This window comes from Manis javanica, chromosome 8 (assembly GCF_040802235.1).
Source record: "Manis javanica isolate MJ-LG chromosome 8, MJ_LKY, whole genome shotgun sequence".
Lineage (NCBI taxonomy): Eukaryota > Metazoa > Chordata > Mammalia > Pholidota > Manidae > Manis > Manis javanica.
In genome coordinates, this window is record NC_133163.1 from 102,079,823 (window position 1) to 102,100,453 (window position 20,631).

At 48.9% G+C, this 20,631-nt stretch overlaps 1 protein-coding gene across 8 annotated transcripts in view; it reads right to left on the reverse strand.

Annotated features, from left to right (window-relative positions):
• MYO5C (myosin VC) overlaps window positions 1-20,318 on the reverse strand; it is an 88,331-nt gene extending 68,013 nt beyond the window's left edge. Inside the window, exons 1-6 of one of the 8 annotated variants that reach the window (XR_012120695.1) lie at window positions 13,845-14,251; window positions 13,638-13,757; window positions 10,147-10,257; window positions 5,065-5,230; window positions 4,348-4,492; window positions 1,273-1,429 (exon numbers count right to left, since the gene is read on the reverse strand). Coding sequence is in view for 7 of the 8 variants with exons in the window: in XM_073211865.1 (XP_073067966.1) it covers window positions 1,273-1,429; window positions 4,348-4,492; window positions 5,065-5,230; window positions 10,147-10,257; window positions 13,638-13,682 (624 nt within the window). In the remaining variant the exon portion in view is untranslated. Of the gene's footprint in view, window positions 1-1,272; window positions 1,430-4,347; window positions 4,493-5,064; window positions 5,231-8,240; window positions 8,397-10,063; window positions 10,258-13,637; window positions 13,758-13,844; window positions 14,253-20,011 lie in introns of those variants that run through there. The other 7 variants (XM_073211865.1, XM_073211864.1, XM_073211869.1 and 4 more) reach the window with 7 other exon arrangements.
• Between the last annotated feature and the right edge of the window lie 313 nt (window positions 20,319-20,631).

Sequence of the window (20,631 nt, forward strand, 5' to 3'; positions counted from 1 at the left end):
CAAATCTATCCGCTGAGCAGTGCTTTTGGACAACCTTTCTATTGCTATACTAGATTGTGACTTATGTTTCTATTTAACTTTAAAATATGCTTATGTTACAGAATTCTCTTTTTCTGTATAGTTGACTGTACATTGGTTTCAATACACAACATAGTGATTCTACAGCTCACTACATTATCAAATGCTCACCTCAACTAGTGTATTTAATAATCTGTCAACACAGAATGATGTTAGAGTTCTTGATTATATTCTCTATGCTGTACTTCATCCCTGTGATTAATTCATATTAAGCTTCTGTGCCTATTTATCCCCCTCACCTATTTCACTCACCTATATTACCCTCCCCCGTGGCAACCACCATTCCTTCTCAGTGTCTGTGAGCCTATTTCTGTTTTGTTCATTTATTTTTTTTAGATTCCACATATAAGTGTAATCACATGGTACTTGTCTTTTTCTGTCTGGCTTATTTCACTGAGCACAATACCCTCCAGGCCCATCCATGTTGTTACAGAGAATCTTGAGGTGAGACTGAATCTTATTCTTTTCCATTACTTCCCATATTATCTGGTCCAGTGGCTTAAATAGAATAGATGATCTCATAAATATTCATTGGTGATTTTGCTTTGAGAAAACAAGAGGGCAGGTCTAGAAATCTAATGTTCTTAATTATTTGCTATGCTCCAAATAAATCCAAATCAACCCTCTTCCCAGTCCACAAAGCCCCAGAGTTGGCCTCTGGGCCCTCCCTGTGCCTCAGTGGCTGGACTTGCGGCCCTCTGGCCCCGTCAGGGACCTGCTGGGGTGTCAGCTCTCAGGAGGAGGAGGAGCCTGGACACCCGGCTTTGCCGATTTGTAAGGTGTAAATTCTCCCACCAGGACTGATTTCAAACTACCAAAGGTTTACAATGAGCTCTCAAAAAAACAAAATCCTGAATATTTCACAACCAGCTCAGGAAAGTTGTGCCAGATGGAGAACACCACTGCTCTCCGTGTACCAGCGATTTCCGTGGTTGAGGAATTTCCCTGGGGATATTCTGAAACTCACGGCAGAATCTCTAGCCCGGCAGGTAGAGGAGAACCTTAGAAGCAGCAATCTCCGCCCTAACCTCTTTCAAATCCCGCAGGAGAACAGACCGCCTGGCTCCTTCCTGCCCTCGCTTCTTTGGTCTTTACAGGGTGGGAACTCAGGTTCGTCAGGACAACACACAGAGACGCAGCCCCCTCTCCCTCACCGCACCCTGCCCTGCCCCCCGCTGCTGGCAGGGCTCACACCTCGGTGATGGGGTTCGATGCCAGGACCTTGTCCTCCACGTGGGCTTTACTGCTCGACTTGCTGACGGTGGCGAAGTACCTCATGGCATAGCGAGCCGACACTGTCTTTCCAGCTCCTGACTCCCCGCTTACAATTATTGACTGATTTTTATTGTTTCTAAAGCAAAGAAATCAAAGGATTTTTTATATGTTCATTTCTTCCTATTAAAAAGGCAATATATACTACTCAAGTAAGAAAAATGCAGACAAGCCAGGAGAAGGGAAACTTTGTTTCATCACTCTAAAGTAACTTGTTAGCCTTCCAGTGAATTTCCTTTTAGTACTTTTCTCTGTGGGATCATGCTGAACACCAGCTTTGTTTCCTGCTACGTCCCCTGTACTGTGGGTCCCCAAGACCAAGCCCAGGTCAACAAACTGCCAGGAGGACTCACAGAACTCTGTCCACAGCCACAGGCATGGCTAAGATTTACTACACCAAATGGATACAAAGCAAATCAGCAAAGGGAAAAGGCACACAGGGCCAAGTCCAGAAGGAGCTGAGCATAAACTTCCACGAGCCTTCTCCCAGCGGAGCTGCACAGGACACACTTAATTCCTCCAGCAGTAAGATGTAACAATGCATGGGAAATGTTGTCTACCAGGGACTCATTAGGGACTTGGTGCCCAGGGTGTCTGCTGAGGGTTGATTACATGGGCATCCTCTGCCGAGCACATACCAAAATTCCAGATGCCCAGTAGGAAAGCAGGTGTTGAGCCTGAACCACATGGTTCATGCAAATAGCTCAGGTACCGTGAGCCACTCCTATCAACTTCCTGAAATCCAAGTTCCCAGAAGCTGGCCATGGGCCTACCCTGCAAATGGGCCTCTAAGAACAGCAGTCTCAAGCCTGGGCTGACACCTTCTCAGTATTCCCACTTAAATATAAAAATGTTCTGAAGACATCTGGAGAGCAATTATTCAACAGATGCTTTGGAACATATGTGCTGAGTAAGCCAGCATGCTCTGCTACCTAACTGAGAGATCTTAAACAGGCATTGAACTTCCCATGTCGTAAAATGATAAGAGTAGAACCTTATTCCAATGCTGTTCTCTGTATCTAGCACCACTTACACACCAGGTGCCCAGTGAGTACTTTGCTGGGATTCTCATTTTAGCCTCACAAAAATCCTATGCCACATAATTCACTTTACAGATGAGGAAAACAAAGTGACTCAGAAAGGGGAAGTGACCTGCCCCAGGGTACCGACTGAGCCTCCCTGTGAATGCAGGGGTTCCTTAGACAGAGAGCTCCTGGCCCAAGAGAGGAAGCTGAGACTCTGAGGAGATGAAGGGCACTCGCAATGCTCCTTGGCCAGGTAGAATGGGGCTGGGGTTAGAAAAGCTGGGCTCTCCTGACTCCCAACCAGCCCAAGTCAGACATAAGCTTGCCTTATGCTTGGTTCTGCTGTCACAGCGAGCCAGACCTCAGAAAACTGGCTCACCAACCTTGGACCTGGCTCTGCTTTGCAGCTCTAACAAGCTCATACCACCGATGCCCAGGAGCAGCCTGGCCCATCAGGTGTAAGACATGGACTCTAACCATGGAGATGCCCTGGAGACCAACAGGAAACCATGGCAAATCAATCCAGAACCAGTGTTTCAGAACTGGAAAGAAACTTAAGGCAGAAACCAAGGTAACTGGGTTACTAGTTGGCAACTCTCTACCCAGTATTCATCTTTCCCTTCCTTCTTAGGAATTACGCCCCAATTTTTAGCAGGCATGTTCTGCCCATAGGAAAAACTACATATCCCAACCTCCCTTGCAACTATGCAGGACTGTGTGAGTAGGTTCTGGCCAATGAGCTTTCAGCAGACGTGCTTTGAGGGGCTTCTGGGGAGTCTCCTTAATCAGGAAGGGCACATGCTTCCACTTGGAAGCTCTGTCACCTAGAAAATGGAGGAGATAGCTAAGTACTAGCATGGCCCTGAGGACAAGGGTCCCACACTAGGGACGGGGGTGCTGGAAGGCACTGGGTCCCTGACGATTTGGCAGACAAGCTGTGCTAGCGCAGACTTCCCTGCAAGAGAGAACCACACACTTCTACCTTGCTTAAACTACCACTGTTTTCTCCTGATTATAAGCAGTGGAACTTAGAATGGGTATTCTTTGGGCATCCAGCTCACAGATTAAGACACAAAAGCTGAGGGAGTGAGGTGCTGTGCCAGAACTATGCAGTAAGTAATTAGCAGGTCCAGGTCCTGCGTCTCAGGTTTCTATTTGTGCAATGGAGGAATGTTGTCACCTCAATGGACTTTACAGGGATGTTGTAAGTCTCAGAGGGGACCATTGTCTGTGAAAGTTCTTTTGCAAACTGCAAGTATCTAGGAAGATAAGATGGTATTTTTATTTCTAGTATTCAGATGGGGACATTGAAGCAAAAGAGGATAGTTATGGGAAAAAGAAATTATATGTAGAGTCAAAAAATCTGAGCACAAATCCCAGCTCTGCCTTCTACTTGCTGGGAGGTCTGAAATCCCAGTTTGCTGCTCAGACATCTCCATCACAGGCTATGATGAGCACACTCAGTGTGATGTATGAGAACAAGTGTGCGTGGTCATTGGTCCAAAGGAGGATTTTTATAAATGTTTGCTAGCAAACAAGAACTCCACAAGGGCATACCAAAAGCAAGCAGCAAAATTAGGATAAAAGCCAAAATCTCCTACAGCTAAAACTTGTGCTCATCTATCACAGACCCTGATGCCTTGGATGGGTAAAAAAGTTTAAATGTCTCACAATGAAGAATGAGTCAATATTCCTCCAACCAAATACACTTCAAGACAAACATCTGCTATTCCCAGATGGCTAAGATGGACTTTTGACCACCTAGAAGGAGCACAATCCAGGAAATTCAGTTCAGAGAAGTTACATGTAACATTTATTTGCTGCTCACCAGAGGCAGTCTGCTCCCCCAGTTCCCCTCCCATCTGAGGGTCCCTTTCAGTGAGACCAAGCCGGGTACGTCCCCTCCACTGTGAGGACCCAGCAAGTGCTGGAGCGCTGGAAGAACGGGAAGCCCTGCCTGGTGGGAGGCTACCTGGCCATCTGCTTGTATGCCTCTTCTGCCACGGCAAATATGTGTGGGTCCATATCACCCATGTTCTGCCCGCTGTAGGCGTGGATGATGGCATCTCCATATATCGGCAACTGCTTGTAAGGATTCATGGCCACCAAAATAATTCCTGAGGAAAGATGTCAGATGCCGTGATGGGTTTCTTACTGCCACTCACTTCTCCAAGTTCTTTTGAAACCCCAGCCCTGCCCCTTATTAAACCTTCCGTGTGGCTTTGGGCCGGTCACTTAAGGTCACAGATCTCAGTTCCCTGCCAACGCTATCTCCACTTCCAGGTGACTGAGGGTTAGGTGAGACGGCAGGTGGACATGCCCTGAAACTGAAGGGCTTTAGCAATTCTCAAAGTAAATATAATGATAATATCATTGCCCCTTATAAGTAATAAATGTATCAAATCCAATGGGAAATTCAAACACAAGCTTTATCCACACATATTTTTGTTGGTAGTCCAATTGTAGTTTTTGCTGAAAATTCTCCCCAACTAGACACTTCTTTTTATAACAAACTCTAGAAGATCAAATGTCTGCACCTTTTAGATAGAAGTCTGGACAAACATTTAGGTGTGATTACACATTTTGACAGAAGTCGATATTTCTAATATAAACTAATGGCAGTGTAATCAGGAGGCTCTGGACTTAAGTTTTATCGTCATTCCTGCCCTCCTGGAGTCTTGCTCCTTACCACTGTAGGTGTAAATGAGCTTGGATTCTGCAAAGCGGACTCTGAGGTTGTGGAGCACGGCCGGCTCATGGAGATAGCTGAGGGCGGTGAGGTCGTTCTCACCCACGAGGATGTCGGGATTCCGAAGAGGAGGCAGGGCTTTTGGATCAATGGAATAGTCCAGTTCCTATGGACAAGGGGGAAATGAAAGTTCTGGAGTAAAAGATGCATGCTTCTGCTGAACCACCCTCCTCCGTTCTAGCCACCCCACTTCAGAGTGATCCCTGACACTGAAAAACAAACTTATACAGAGCAGTGAGAAAATAATCTTCATGACTGGCTCCTGGAAAGTGGGAGCTAGGGGACCAGGGCATTGGCTGTGTATCCTAGGGCAAGTCACTTACCCTCTCTGGGCCTCTCTTCTTTTAGCTGAACCAGCTGAACCAGATCAGGGTCCCCAGAGCTACAGAGGCTTCAGTGAAGGGTGGCAGGGAAGCCCCATGGACAGGAACCAGACACCCACCCCATGCCCAATTCTACCACAAGGGCTCCACTTGCATAGAGTTTAGATTTTGGGTGCTATGGAAGTTTTTGTTTGAAAACACGATGCTGCTGCTAAAATGACACAGTGCCCTAAGATTCTTGGCAGCTCTGAGACTGCCGAATCTCTGTTGGAAGTTGACACACTTGGTATGAAAAGCATGCAAAGGAGCCCGCGTGAGTGGTGGTGTGTCATGGCTGCCCTGCAAGACTGCCTGTTCCCATCACCCGCCCTGGGCTAGTAACTTGCCCAGGAGGGCCTCTCCTGCTGAAGCTCACCTGGTATTCCTAAAGTAGCTGCCTCAGTGGGATGAAGGCCAGCCAGCATGCCCTGTGGTGCTGATGCCAGAGAACAGGGCCTTCTAAATGTCAGAGCATCAAGGAACCTATGCCTACCTATTCTAACTTCCTTCACTTTGACTTCACATCTTGGGGAAGTGACTTGAGCAAGGTCACCCAGCAAACTGTTTACCTTCTACATTCCTACACTGCCCTCCTTTTGATACCTGGCCCTGGAACAGCTCTACAAGGTGGCCCAGCTGCCCCCTAGCAAGTGCCCCCGTGCAGACCCTATGCCAAGCACTCTGCACTAGACATTTCACTTAATCCTAAGAGCTGCCTTCCAAGGCACGACTATCCTAACTCACTCAGGAAACAGCTGAGAGGCTGTGCTCCACGTCCAAGGCCACAGTCAGTAGGGCCTGTCGGGCTCTGAGGCCTGCGTCCCGGTGCCCAGTGCTGACCGGGGTTGGTTTGGTGGCTTGCAGGTTGCTGGCCTGTTCTGCATGGGGAGAGCAGCTCAGGGCAGTCTACGTGGAGACAGCTAGGTGCGCATCCTCAGAGCAGCTACCTGCTCCGCCAGCAATGCAACTCTATTTGTGGACCTGCCCCAAGCAGAACATTTTTTTCTCCCCGTTTTATTGAGAAATAGCTGACATGTATCCTGTATAATCTTAAGGCATACAGCATGATGGTTTGACTTGTGTATGTTATGGAATGATCACCACACTGGGCTCAGTTGACACCCATCATCTCATACAGATGCAATGAAAAGAAAGAAGAAAAAGGAAAACCTTTCTCCTCGCAGTGAAGAACTCTTAGGAGTCACTCTTGACAACTGTCCTACGTAACTCCAAGCAGTGTTAGCTATTGCCCTCCCGTTGTGCCTTACATCCCTAGTACTTACTCATAACTGGAAGTTTGTACCCCTTGATCACCATTCTCCTATTCTGCCTCCCTCCATTCTCCACCTATGGCAGTAACCACAGTCTGATCTTTTTCTGAGTTTTTGTTTTGTTTTAGATTCCACATATAAGGGATATCATATACTATTTGTCTTTCTCTGGTTTATGTCACTGAGCACAAAGCCTTCAAGGTCCATCCATGCTGTCACAAATGGTAAGGTTTCCTCATTTTTTATTGGATGAATAATCTTCTATTGTGTATATATCCACAACTTTATCCTTTCACCTATCAATGGATACTAAGGTTGCTTCCACATTCTGACTACTGTAAATAATACTGCAGTAATGTGGGGGTGCAGACATCTTTTTGAATTAGTGTTTTTGTTTCCTTTGGATATATTCCCAGAAGTGGAATTGCTGGATCATATGGTAATTCAATTTTATGAGGATTCTCCATGTTTTCCACAATGGTGTCACCCATTTACAGTTGCACCAACAGCACATGAGTGTTCCCTTTTCTTCACACTTACGTCTTGTCTTGCTGATGTTAGCCACTCAGACTGGTGTGAGGTGATACATCATTGTGGTTTTGATTTGCATTTCCTTAATGACTAGTGATTTTGATTAGCTTTTCATGTACCTGTCGGCCATCTGTATGTCTTCTTTGGAAAAATATGCCCATTTTTTCAATTGGGTTGTTTTTTTGCTACTGAGTTGTATGAGTTCTTCGTATGTTTGAATGTTAGCCCCTTATCAGATACACAGACTTTACAAAGATGTTTTCCTATTCCCTAGGTTGTCTTTCCACTTAGTTGATGGTTTCTTTTGCTGAGCAGAAGCTTCTTAGTTTGATGGAGTCACCCTACTTCCTTTTGTTGTTGTTGCTTGTGCTTTAGGTGTCACACCCAAAAACATCATTATTAAGATCCATGTCAAGGAGTTTTTATTCCTATGTTTTCTTTCACGAGTTTCATGGCTTCAGGTCTTACATTTAAGTCTTTAATCCATTTTGACTTAACTTTTGTGAGCGGTGTAAGATAGGGGTCCAGTTAGGCAGCATATTATTATTTTTTTGATATCATTAATGTACAATTACTTGATTATTGTTACCAGACTCCCCCCATTATCAAGTACCCCCCACATACCCAATTACAGTCACTGTCCATCAGCATAGTAAGATGCCACAGAATCATTACTTGTCCTCTCTGTATATACTGCCTTTCCCTTGTCCCCCCTCCCCCTGCCTACATTATGTGTGCTAATCATAATGCCCCACTTTCCCCCTTATCCCTCCCTTCCCACCCATCCTCCCCAGTCCTTTTTCCCTTGGTAACTCTTAGTTCATTCTTGGGTTCTGTGGGTCTGCTGCTGTTTTGTTCTTTCAGTTTTTTCTTTGTTCTTATGTTCCACAGATAAGTGAAATCATTTGGTACTTGTCTTTCTCTGCCTGGCTTATCTCCCTGAGCATAGTACCTTCTAGCTCCATCCACGTTGTTGCAAATGGTAGGATTTGTTTTCTTCTTATGGCTGAATAATATTCCATTGTGTATATGCACCACATCTTCTTTATCGATTCATCTACTGATGGACACTTAGGTTGCTTCCATTTCTTGGAGATTGTAAATAGTGCTGCAGGCAAAATATTCTTAATCACCATACTTTTGTTTTGAGAATAAAATCATGAAAAATGCTGCTCATACATAATTTTTGCTTTCCCTGTCTGAGTTCTTCTGTTATCTATTTTAAATCAACAACTTCCTTTTCCAGCTCAGTCACTGTGTGTTGTGTGTATGTGTGTGTGAGAGAATCAGAGAAAGAGAAAGATCAACAGAACAGTCTTTGGGGAGGAGGGCATGGGAAAAAACATGAAGGACATCAGACTGACAGGTGGAGGCAGAGATGACATTTTCCTGCACAAAACAGGCTTTGTCCCTCATGGTACAGACAGAGAGTTAAGTCAAAGAGCGGTCTGGCTGCCTGCCCTCTTTCCTGCCTCCCTCTCCCCCTCCTCACCTGGGCAGCCAGGTCAGGGCCAGGAACGTCACCACCTGAAGCCCTGCTGAAGCAGCGAACAGCCATTGCAGCTGCTGTCTGGAGACTTTTACTCCCCAGCCAAAGCCATCTGATCCCTGATCAGAACCTTGACCATGCACAGGAGGCACTCAGCACGTGCTGCCGGGAGTTACTGACGGAAAAGGCTAAGTGGGAACAGCAGCATCCTCTCGCTCTGGCTCTTGCATTTGCACATGCACCCATGGATTATCTCATTTGATCTTCAGCAACCCTGTGATGCCATCTACTGCATTCTACACATGGAGAAAGTGAGGGGCTCACTGGCACAGTCTTGGCACAGGGCCGTGGCAAGATATGAATACAGATAATCTGATTTTACAGGATGTGCCCTTACTACTACGTTCATCTCCCTTCCCAGGATCTCAGGAAATGACTCCCAAATCCCTGACAGTCTAATTGGGAATACTGTGTCCTGTCTCTCCAGATGCCATTTGCATGCCTTGGGAATTGCATTTTAATTTCACATGATATTCCCCCAGACCAACTCTGAGATCCATGTGGATCATGAACCTTTGTCCAGCTTTGCATGCAGATACTTGATTCTAGAAACTTAAGGTGACCCTAGTTATGGATTCAGTGGGATGTCATTACAGCTACGGGGGGAAAGGACAACTGATGACGGATGCTGAAAGCAGAGGCAAAAATAGGCAGAAGCTGGACATCAAAAGACACGCCCAGCCTCTGAGAGGCATTCTGCACCCCAGGAACAGCCGCTGGAGCTCATCCTGCCCACACAGGCTCCTCGGTGTCACCCAAAGCTCCTGCCCTCTTGTCCCATCTCCCGTCACCCCCCTAATCACCCTGTCACACTTCCTCCTGTTGGTCCCAATTCTTATTGATTTCTATCCACCCACAGACCTTCTCTCCCTCTGTTCTCCTCCCAAACCCTCCTCTCCCATTTTATCTTCTATCCTCCTCTCCCCATCTGGTTTTTCTCTACCAGTTTATGCCTGGGGCTCAAGTCATTTCCCTCCAAGTTTCTCGTCTTTGCCCAGTCTCTGTGCTGAGACCCCTGAACCAAAATGGCTAACCACCTTTCCACATTCTCCTAACAGTGCTGAATCCCTGGAAATGCAGCACAGGGCAGAGCCCTGTGTACTGCCCCTCCTGACAGAGAGAGACCCTGTGGGTGGAAGGCACACTCGGTGCCTTCATTAGGCAGTGTGGGGTTGGAAGGGGATGGTACAAACCCATGACTGGACCCACAGCACCAGCTCACGTACCCTCCTGGGGACCACCAGCCCCCTCCGCACGCAGCCCAGCTGCCCTTTCCATGAGGGTGGCCATAGCTAGCAAGCACCCTCACCGTTCCATCCTCCAGCAGGAGTTGCAGGACTCTGTCGCCGACTCTGTAGTCCTTCGCTATTTCAGCAGACTTCCAAACTTCTTCAGGACTGGGAATCCAAACCCTGTTGTACTGACCAACAGAATAAGACAAGCTTAATTCCAGCACTTCAAAAACAAAAACACAGACTGTTAGAGGATTAGACTCAGGGAGATTTCCTTCTGTCCACTAGGTCAGTTCTCTCATTAGGAACACTTCTACTGAATTTGTGCTTATGAGGTAATCTTTAGCATATCTGCAATGCATCAGACTTACCTGCTTGATTTTTATAGGCAATGGAATTCCCAAAGCCTCCCAAAAGCACCTTGAAAACTGAAAGCCTGAGAAGAAAATCTGTGAGTCCCTTGACAGAAGAATCTGAGTGCCTTCTATGAGAGCTGGAGCAGAGGGATTTGATTTGCCACTGATGGACGATGGGGCTCCGGGTCAGACACTCAGCCTCTAGTGCCTCATCCGTAAAATGGGTATAACAACACCTTCATATGTTTGCTGGAAGACTAAATTAGACTGTGTAGTTGAAAGTACTTTGCAAAATGCTATGAAGTATTGTTATCACAGCATTCTTACAGTTACCACACTGGTCAGCAGCCGAGGATCCCCTCCAGGGGAAAGGCACAAGTCCAGATACAGCTGCCACGCTCAATTCCCAATGCAAATGGTACCTCTGCTCAGTACTGACACACAAGTCTTCAGGTAGAACCATGTTGCTATGTAGTGAATTGCGTCCTCCCCTCAAATTCCTACGTTTAAGCCCTAATCCCCACCATACGTGCTGAAGAGAGACCTCGCGAACACGCAGTGAGAAGGGGCCCAGGGGGAGAAGCCCTCGCCAGACACCAGCTCTGCCAGCAGCTTGACCTTGGGCTTCTGTGCTTCGGGAACCATGAGAAAGAGAATGTCTCCTATTTAAACTGCCCAGGCTGAGGTGTATTGTTATGGCAGCCCAAAGACTAACACATGCATCCAGTACTCCACACTCACACTCTGGGAAAGGGGCGGTCTCACTCCAAAAGCCACCAGTGGCACCTGAATGCTGCTCACGATAAAGACAAGGTGACCGCCATGTCCTTACACTGCAGCTGTCATCTAGGAACATGACTGGCTGTCTGCATCTTAATCTCTCCCACCCAGACCCCACATCTCACATTCTCCTTCAGTTCATTCATTTGTTTGTTCATTCATTCATTAACACTTTGTAGGCATCTATGACGTATGTCTGGCATGGTGCTGGCTTACCCAGAAGGAAAGCCATCTCCTCTTAGTCATCGTGGTCTTCCTACTAACGCAGCCACTCCAACCTGGGGCTGCATGAGTGTATGCATTTATCTGCATCTCTCTGCTCGCATATCAGTGGTTTCTATCAAGGGCACCCCTGCAGGATACCCTGACGTCCAGCGATACAACCAAGACAAAAGGAACAAGCAGCGAGATACACATATGGAGACTTTAGGCAGCACCCAGGAAAGCTCCTTGACCCAGAGGCTCAAGAGCCCAGGATCCCAGATCTGGGTGAAGTCTGAAGGGCCACCCACACCTAACCCTCACTGCCAAGAGAAAGCTGGCCCAGGGCCTCCACCTACAGTGGCCCTTCCCTGTCACCTCCGCACACACCCACAGGCCAAAGGAATCCTGCTCTTCGGCACAGCCCCTCACTGGGACAAACGGACTCTCTGAGGGTAACTGTACAGCACATAAACTCCCGGGACAGGGAACGTTTGTGCCATTAGGAGACCTTTTGCCTAAGTGACTGCCATCCTTTCAAATACAGTCAGTCCCTGAGCACTGACTTGGCACCAGGCACCATCCTTGGCTCTAGGGACAAACATGAGCAAGATACTGCCCCTGTGATTCTCTGCTTCTGAGGGCAAACATCAGGAGCAGATGATGACCTGGACCTGCACCAGCCGAACAGCTGGCCTGTGGTCTGCAGTTGCCTTTTGACTGTGAGAAAATATTCCTTTGGGTTGAGAGATCGTAATTCAGAAGTTTTCAGGTACCAAAAAATTCTGGGCAATAAAATCATAACATTTTAATTTGCTCCATTACATTTTTATGTATATTCTATAATGTGCGAATGTTACTTTCATAAGCAGCATAAACAATCCTTAAAGGCAAATATCAAATATATACCCTCAAAAAGACATGAATGCTCACAGTGAGTTTATTCATAACGACCCCCAAACTGGAAACAGACTAGATGTCCATTAATATGAGATGAATTAAAAGGCAAATAAAACAGTGGTATACTCATACAATGGAATACTAATTATCACTAAGAAGAATCAACTACTGATAAAAGCGAGAACACGAATGAATTCCCAAAGCATCTGACTGAGGTAAAAAAACATCACATGAACAAGTACATACTATGTGAGTCCCTTTCGGTAAAGAGCTAGAACACGTACAACTAATGTAAGGTGGGAAAAAGCAGAACACTAGCTGCCTCTCGGGGTAGGTGGGGCTGGGGAATGACAGGGAACAGGATGCAGGGAATGTTCTGGGACCATGGCAATCTTCTCTACCTTGATGGGGTTTGGGTTACACAGGTGTTCAGCACTTTTCAAACCTCGGAGAATAAGACTTAAAATTTGTGTTTTTCATTGTCTGGCAATTTTACACAAAGAACTAAACAAAATAGAACTCTTCCCAACATGCATAATAAAATATTTAGGAGGACATGTATCGATGCAGGCAATTTACTCTAAAATGTTTCAAAAAAATTAGCTGATCTGAGGGCTGGACAGAAGGATAGAAAGATGGATAGACACATGATACAACAAATATGGTAAAATGTTCAGATTAACATCTAGATGGTGGGGCAGATGCTCACAATAAAGTTCTTACAACTGTTGTTACGCTTAAAATTTCCGTAAGATGCTGGAGGAAATAAAAAATATGTGTAAAACAAAGAGCAAAGAGCAGGTGCCAGCACTAGACTAAAGAACATCTAGTAATCCATTAGTTAAAATAAATTGCCTCGCTTAACAAAAACACAAAAATATGTGTCACTGGTTGGATATCCACCATGACTTGGTAGGTTATCAGGGTTGCTTTAATCCTGGAAAGCTAGCCAAGAGCAAGAGCTCACTGAAATGTGGCAAGGGACAGGGGAGATTTGGGAGAGAAAGAGAGCAAATGGGAGAATGACAGACGGGCAGTGACACACACTTAGATACACCACTTAGGCAAATAGGTGGTCGGAAGCCTCATGAACATAGACACCCACACCCACACCCACACCCACACACACTAGTTGCCACGGGCTACCATTCCCTATCCCAGGTCTCCTACTGCAAGTATTGACTGTTAATCTCATAGAGTTGAAGTCATTAATGGGATATCCCAGTTTATAAAGAACTGGTCACTACAGAACTTTAGACCTGAAAGGATCCCAGGAAGATGTCCGTTCCTAGTTGCTGCCAAAGTTCTTTTTAAAGCTGCAGAAAGCGTACTTCAAATGAAATGGCGAGAGGCCACCGTGTGAAACAGGGAAGCATGGGGGTGTTCTCGTAGAAGCCGAGGTGGGGGCTGAGGCCGAGGTCCCTTGGGTTCTTGCATGGAAGCCTGGGGCTCTAAAAAATAATGTTACAGTCACTAAGCCAATCCAAGTCTTTTGTTTTACTGATCCCCTGACTCAAGCCCAGTGGTCAGTAACTCACCAAACACCACACGCAGAGGGTCTCAAAAGCCTGGACTCCACGGAGCCAGTGCCTGGGACTCCTACTTTGAACCACTAGATAATTCAATGACCTGGACTTGAAATGATGCCTGAACTCTCAGGCAGCCAGTGTCAGGAGTGCACAGGCTGATCTGTTTTCCTTGGTTCGTTTCAGCTCACAGTAGTATGACATGCTGGCAGTACAGGACATACGGAACCAGAAGTCTGCTTCTCTTCTGGAGGAAACATAAATAGCCTCCTCAGCCGATTCCCCAGGCCTCCCAAGCCCCACCAGGCCTGGAGCAATGCTGGCAACGCAGCCAGTCACTCAGGGCCCAGCAACTGAAACCCAGCCTGTTAAGTAAATATGACAAAGTTTACCCAGTTCCCGACAAAGTTACACCCATTCTGTCCCTCCCTCCTTCCCACATTCCTCAGCCCACAGGCAACCCTCCAAGTGGAGGAAGGCCTAACTGCTCAGCATTTAGACAAACAACCGCAGTCCACGCCAACAATGGGACTGGCTCTCACATGACCTCCCCGGGTGACTCCTTCCTGTGGGCCAGGAGCCTGGGACTCAGACCGCCTGCCAGCCCCAGGGGCAGGCCTGTGGCCGGCCAGGAGAGCAGAGGCCTACCGCCCATGCCTTCCCTGGGGACGCTGCCCCTCTTCAGGGGAGACTCCAAATGAGATGAAGCCTTCAGGAGACCCTCCCTTAGACATGCTGTGCCCTCCAGAACAGGCCGGATCTGCCGGCCCCACATGCTCAGATGAGAGGAGGGCGGCATTTTCTCATGCTGCCCGCCTGTTTGAGGGCATCTTCTGTCGTCAGCCACAGAAAGGGCTTGGAGACTTTCCGGGAAATATGGAATGCCATGAGTTTCCTTCTAGCTGCTCCCCCTTCCCGGTCAGCCAGCCTGTCCTTCCAGGTCCTTCCAGGGCTCCCCACATGCCCCCCATCCCTCCATGTCCTTCCCAGCCTCTCCTAGTGACAGGCTCTTCCTGGGGACTTTCATCCATTCTCATGGCTCCCTGGCACCCTGGTCCCTGTACACGGAGCCCTCCGGCCCGGATCTCTCAACAGGTCTAGATCGCAGTTCAGTTTGCTTCCCAGATGTTGGCCCCCAAATGCCCTCAGACACACAAATTCCAAGCTCAAGCGATCCCATGCCCACCCCAACCTGCTGCCCTTCCTCCTCCACTCTCCTGCCCGAGTCAGACAACCGGGCCACGCCGCTCCCCGGCCCCGACAACTGAGTGGTCACCAGGCGCTGGGAAGCCTACACCTCAAACAGGGCTCGCCGGCGTGCCCTCCCGCCCCCACTGCCCCGGCCATCGTCAGCTCGCCTGCCCCGGCAGCTGAGTCAAGTGCCTCCTCAAGCTAGTCGAGCACCAGGTTTCCGTGGACACACAGATTCCCTCACCCACACCTGAATCAGAATCTCCATGGGTGGTGCCTGACAAGAGGAAGCTTCACAAGTCCCCCCTTGTGGATTCTGATGAACAGCCAGGCCTGGGGAGCTGCTGGCCTCCCCAGTTTTCCTACTTGAGCCTCAACCCCTTTTTAATCCACCCTCTACCTGCTGCCATCCAAACCACTAACAGTTTCTAGAACATGCCAAGCTCTTCCTTGGCCCTGTGCTGTGCATTTCTGTTCCTTCTACCCCCAGTGCCACCCCTCTCCTCACCGGTGAGCAAACTGCTCTGAGCAGTCGAGTCATCTCCAGACTGTCCTCCTCTGGGGCACTTTCCCTGCCACCCTGCCCGCCAGGCAGGACAGACGCTCCCTTTCTAGAGCTCTCTCGGCCCCTTCCCCAGGGCTCTGCATGACTTCACATCTCCCCACCCCCACCGGCACCTGAGCCTCGAGGGCCTCATCTTTGTGCCCTGGAACCCAATATAATGTCTTCCCCATGCTGGCCCTCCATAAGCATCCTCTGGACAAGAATTCAAATCCCCAGGTGTTCCGTTGAACCAATAAAAGTTGTATTTTAGTCTTTATGTCATTTTTTAACTCTTTTGAACTACCCATATATAATGGATAAATCTAATTTTCCAGAGTTGTTAATGATATAGAGAAGTCTAAAAGCTGCTTAGATGGCCAAATGGAAAGCTACTGAACTTTGATCTTATTTTAGACAGAGACCCTGGACTGCCAGTCAAGATGCTTCTTTGAACTTCCACATCTGAGTTTCACCAGAACTTCTGTGAAGATGTCTCATGAATTCCTCGTGTACAAGCAAGAGAAACAGTTTAAGGATAATATATTTCGTGAATCTGTTGCTAAAGCCAGTCATACCTGAATCCTGATTGGTTAGCAAGAACAACTTGAGTCTCTAGAGGCATGCCGCAGAGCTCTACCGCCTCACTCTCCATTCATTGCTTTACCAATAGCTTACTTACATGAAGGAAAGAACACATATGTATCTAACGTGCCGCTATGAAGTGCATGGGCTTCCTGAGAGTCCTCTGTGTGTGGGAAGAGGTCAGCTCCCTGCAGCAGGAGGAAGGTGTTAAAGGTGAACTAAGGTTGGTTGTGGTAGAGGGAAGTATTAAGAACACAGGTTCTTAATCGAGCCTCCATCACTTCTATGCAACCTTAGGCAACTTACTTAACCTGAACCGGATTGAGAGTAGGGTGGTGCCATTGGCACAGTTACGGACATCAGGAGGAGGTGAACTAAGCTCGGGACAGCAACATTTAACACATAGCACCGTTTATTCAGATTAAATGAAAGAAGGCACACAGGATCCTGAAGACGGCGCCTGGCACGTAAGTACTCACGACTGCAAGGATAAAGTAAGCATCCTCCTCCTCGTGCCCACAGCTCTCTGAAAGCAGGAAAACTCGTGCATGCACACCTCAAACATTTGTGGAGCCCCCACTGCTCCCTGTTCTCTAGGAACTCTTGGTCCACAGGGGAGACAGAGAGTTAATGAGCTGTTACAAGTCACCGTGAAGGGTGCCCAGATGAGGGGCTGGCCGCCAAGATTTCTCAGCTCGCACAGAATTTGGAAGGTGCAGGCACTGGAGAGCAAACAGATACTTCCAGTAGAGGGAGCCGCGGGTGCCGAGGCGCAGCGCGGTGAGGCTGCTGCAGCCTGGAGGCAGGCCAGGCAGGGCAGGAGCCCAGCGGGAGTGGGCAGCAGGCGGTGATGCAAAGAGGCGGGACCTCGGGGCTGACAGTGAGTCTGAACATGGCAGGGGTTTTTCTCAGAGGGATTTCAAACAGTGGAACTGCTAGGTCAAATGCTCTGAACATTTCTAAGGCTTATTGCCAACGAGCTTTTGAAACAAGATGGGTCATTTTACACCTGGCCCAGCATCGACTGCTACCCTCACCAGGCTTCCTCCCAGAGGAGGCCCTGGTCCTCTGGTTCCCGATGCCAGCTCTCCGTCTCCTCTTTCCCCTGAGGGCTCTATCTCGGCCCCTCTGCCTCCTCTCCTGCCCTGAGCAGATGCACTCCCCAGTGTCCGGTCTCGGCCCTTCTCTCCCTTGGTGAGGTCCTCACTGCCTGGGCCTCACTTACCACTCCTGGGCAGAAGCCTCCCAGCCCATCCTCCAGCTGCCAGAGCAATGCCCTCTGGAGGCCCCCTCACCACCTCCACCCCTGCAGGTGCAAAATCTGCCTTGTGACTGTCCTAAGAAATCTCTCCTCCTCCTGATATCCTTAGCTGTGCCAATGGCACACCCTACTCTCAAATCATCCAGACGCTCACCTCCCTGCCATCCTTGCTCCCTGCTCGCCCTCACACTACCTGGACATGTCTGCATTCTCACCTGCCTCCTCCTGCCCTCTGGGCTCTGCCTCCGTCCTCCATTTCCAATACCACAGCCCAAATTCTTTCCTAGACACTTAGGATGACCAGAGAATTCAGCTACCTGACTCCAGCCACTGTCCAGGGGTACAGAGCCCCATGGGCACTGCTGGCATTCCCAACTTCCTAAAACACTACCCCGATTGTCCCCCACTCCAAATCTTATCTGGACTATAGAGCCCCAACCTAACTCTTTGATAGCCACAACTCTGCCTATCTCAGCTCTATTGCCCAGCAGGCTCCTCCATGTCTTGTAGGCCTCAGCAGATAGAATTACTTGACATTTCTCATTAATCAGAAAACTCCTTGAGAGGGAAGACTACTACTTAAAAAAAATCTTAACCTCCCCTAAGCATAATGTTTTATATGCATAAAGTGCTAAATAAATGCTTTATGGGAGATAATATGCCTGTCTCCAAGGCATATGCAGTAAGGGAGATTAGACAGAGGTCAGGCAGGTAACAGCAGCATAAACTGGGTGAGTGGGGCTGCCAGGAGATCATGGGGTGGGCTCGGCTATCACAGAGGAACTGGCTTCTACACTTGATCCCTGAGTGGACAGCCCACCAGGCACCCTGTTGCAGGGTCACTATTTGCCTCTAGATACAGAATGGGCTTCAGGTTGTTTTAAAACATTGTGTGGCTAAGATAATACAGGGAAGCAGAATGCCCCTGGGGGTTAAATGTGGCAAGGGGCCCTAGCCACAAACATTGACTTAGGCCAATCCTGTTTGCTGGCGACATATGTGGACTCAGTTTAATAACTCTTTAACCAAGCAAGCTCTGTATAGCCTAAACGGGCATCTACTCCAATGGGAGAGTATCCCACCTCTGGAACTGGCAAAGTGGGAGCTGACTGACCACCTACAAGAGAGGTGGCAGCACAGGGACACAGGTGCCTAGCTGGGTACAAAGTGTGTAGGGTGACCATCAAGGATTCTTCTGGCTCTGGGATTCTCAGATTTTCAGTCCATCCAAGCTCATCTCTAGAAAACTCTTCCTTATCAGTTCTCCTACACTGCACCTGGTACAGAGCCGGTATTTCATAAATATTTGTGAAATATTGATGGGAGCTCACACCTGTGTACTTTTGCTTCAGGAAAAATTGTTGCTTAAAATAGGTTAATTACCAACACTTTCCTTTGTCCTCCAAAGTATCTTCCAAGATACTATGTTCAAGAATTTTCTTTTACTTCCAGTAAGGTGAAGACCTAAGAACCACTGCTGGGTCACTAATGGCTCACATTCTCCCTGGTGAAACTGTTCTGGAACAGAAGCAGTTCAAACACTGTCCATTTACAACTCTAGTTAATGGAAACACATTAGAAGGGAAAGTGTGGTATTTGTACTATTATTAAGCAAAGTAGAAGATAAAAGTTTGCTTAGGCCACTGAAAACTTACAACTATCCTTCTTATCTAGGGCAAAAGCATTTTTAAACATAAAGCTAGGGCATGTGTTGGGGGAAATGGATGGATTTCAGTGTCATTCATCTGAATATTGGGGACCACAGATTTCCTCCACTAGGGTGTCAGAGGGTCAAGCTTTATGGCTACTCGAATAGGTTTTTTACACAAGGGCCAACACTTTCACACGTTTTGTCCTAATAATTAACCCAACTTATCTCAGAAGATTGTGGGCATGGTGTGAGAAAGCTGCCCTTTCCAGATAAGGGGCGGAACGCGTGGCCCAGTGGAAGAGGAGGTTTTTAGAGGAATACTCTAGAGGGATTCCCAGAGTCGGGATGTATGTGAAAGATGCTATAGAAACTGTAGGCACCCTGCAAACGTTAGATGAAGAGCTTGTGACAACATCAGGACCCCTGAACTCACAGAGGCCCTCACTTCCACTATGGGTGAGGCCTGGGCCACAGCCAGGTAGCTGCTCCTTCAGGCCTCAGATGAACTTAAGCGCACGTGCAGACATCTTGAAGACCTGGTAATTCTAGAGAGCATCCTGACTTCCCAGGTCCTAAGCTTCTGGGCCAAGTTGTTCAGAGGAGCTCCCAAGAAGACCGGGGAGGTCATGGGTGCTATTATTTGCCCGTGTCTAAGATTACTACATCCCCGTGGGCAACTCAGATTCCATTTGTGGTTCGGGAGGAGGCCGAGAGGCGCGGCGGCGGGACGCAGGGCTCGACGCGCAACCCCTGGACGCCGGGAAACTCGGCGGCGAGGCAGCCCCTGGCGCTCGGTCCTCGCATCCCGAGGGCCTCGGGGGCGCCTTCCCCGCGGACGGAGGCCGGGGCCGGGGCTCCCTTCTCGCGGCGCGCGCGCCCGCGCACAGGTGCGGCCCGGCCCGGGCACAGTCAGCCTTAGCGCCGGGCCCGGGGTCGCGCCGACTGCCTACCTGCGTGTACAGCGCGGCCACCTCCATGGGCGAGAGGCCAGGGCGGCGCGGGGCCGCGGAGGGACGAGGCTCGAGGCTGCGCGGGCGGCGGGGCGGCCCCGGGCGGGAACCGTGGCGCGGCGCCGCGTCAATCAGCGCCTGGCCGTCTTGGCGGAGAAGCTCCCCGGCGGCCGGCGCTAACTCTCCCAGGGCTGCGGCCCCGGCGAGGCAGGTCACGGGTCGGTCCTTCCCGGCAGGCGAGCGCTCGCCGCGACTGGCTCGGGCGACGGCGGGCAGGGCGCGAGCCTCCTCGGGCTCGTGCTCAGCGGGGCGGGGGCTCACCTGCGGGGTCCGAGCGCGCGGCCGCGCGCAGCCCGAGCGGGGATTCGCTGCGCCCGGAGGCAGGAAGCAGGTGTGCGCTGGGGCGTGCCCGGCCCGGGCGTGAGCGTCCGGAGGTCGCCGCGTGTTCGCTGGGGAAGAGCGGAGGACCAGAGGATCAGGAAACTATTAACTTGAAAGAGATTTCAGCCAGGTTACCATACGCAACATCAAATAAAAGTGAGTGATGCTCCTTTACGTAAGTAATAACCGTTTAGAAAATACGATAGAAAGTAAGATAGGAAATAACATATTTACACTAC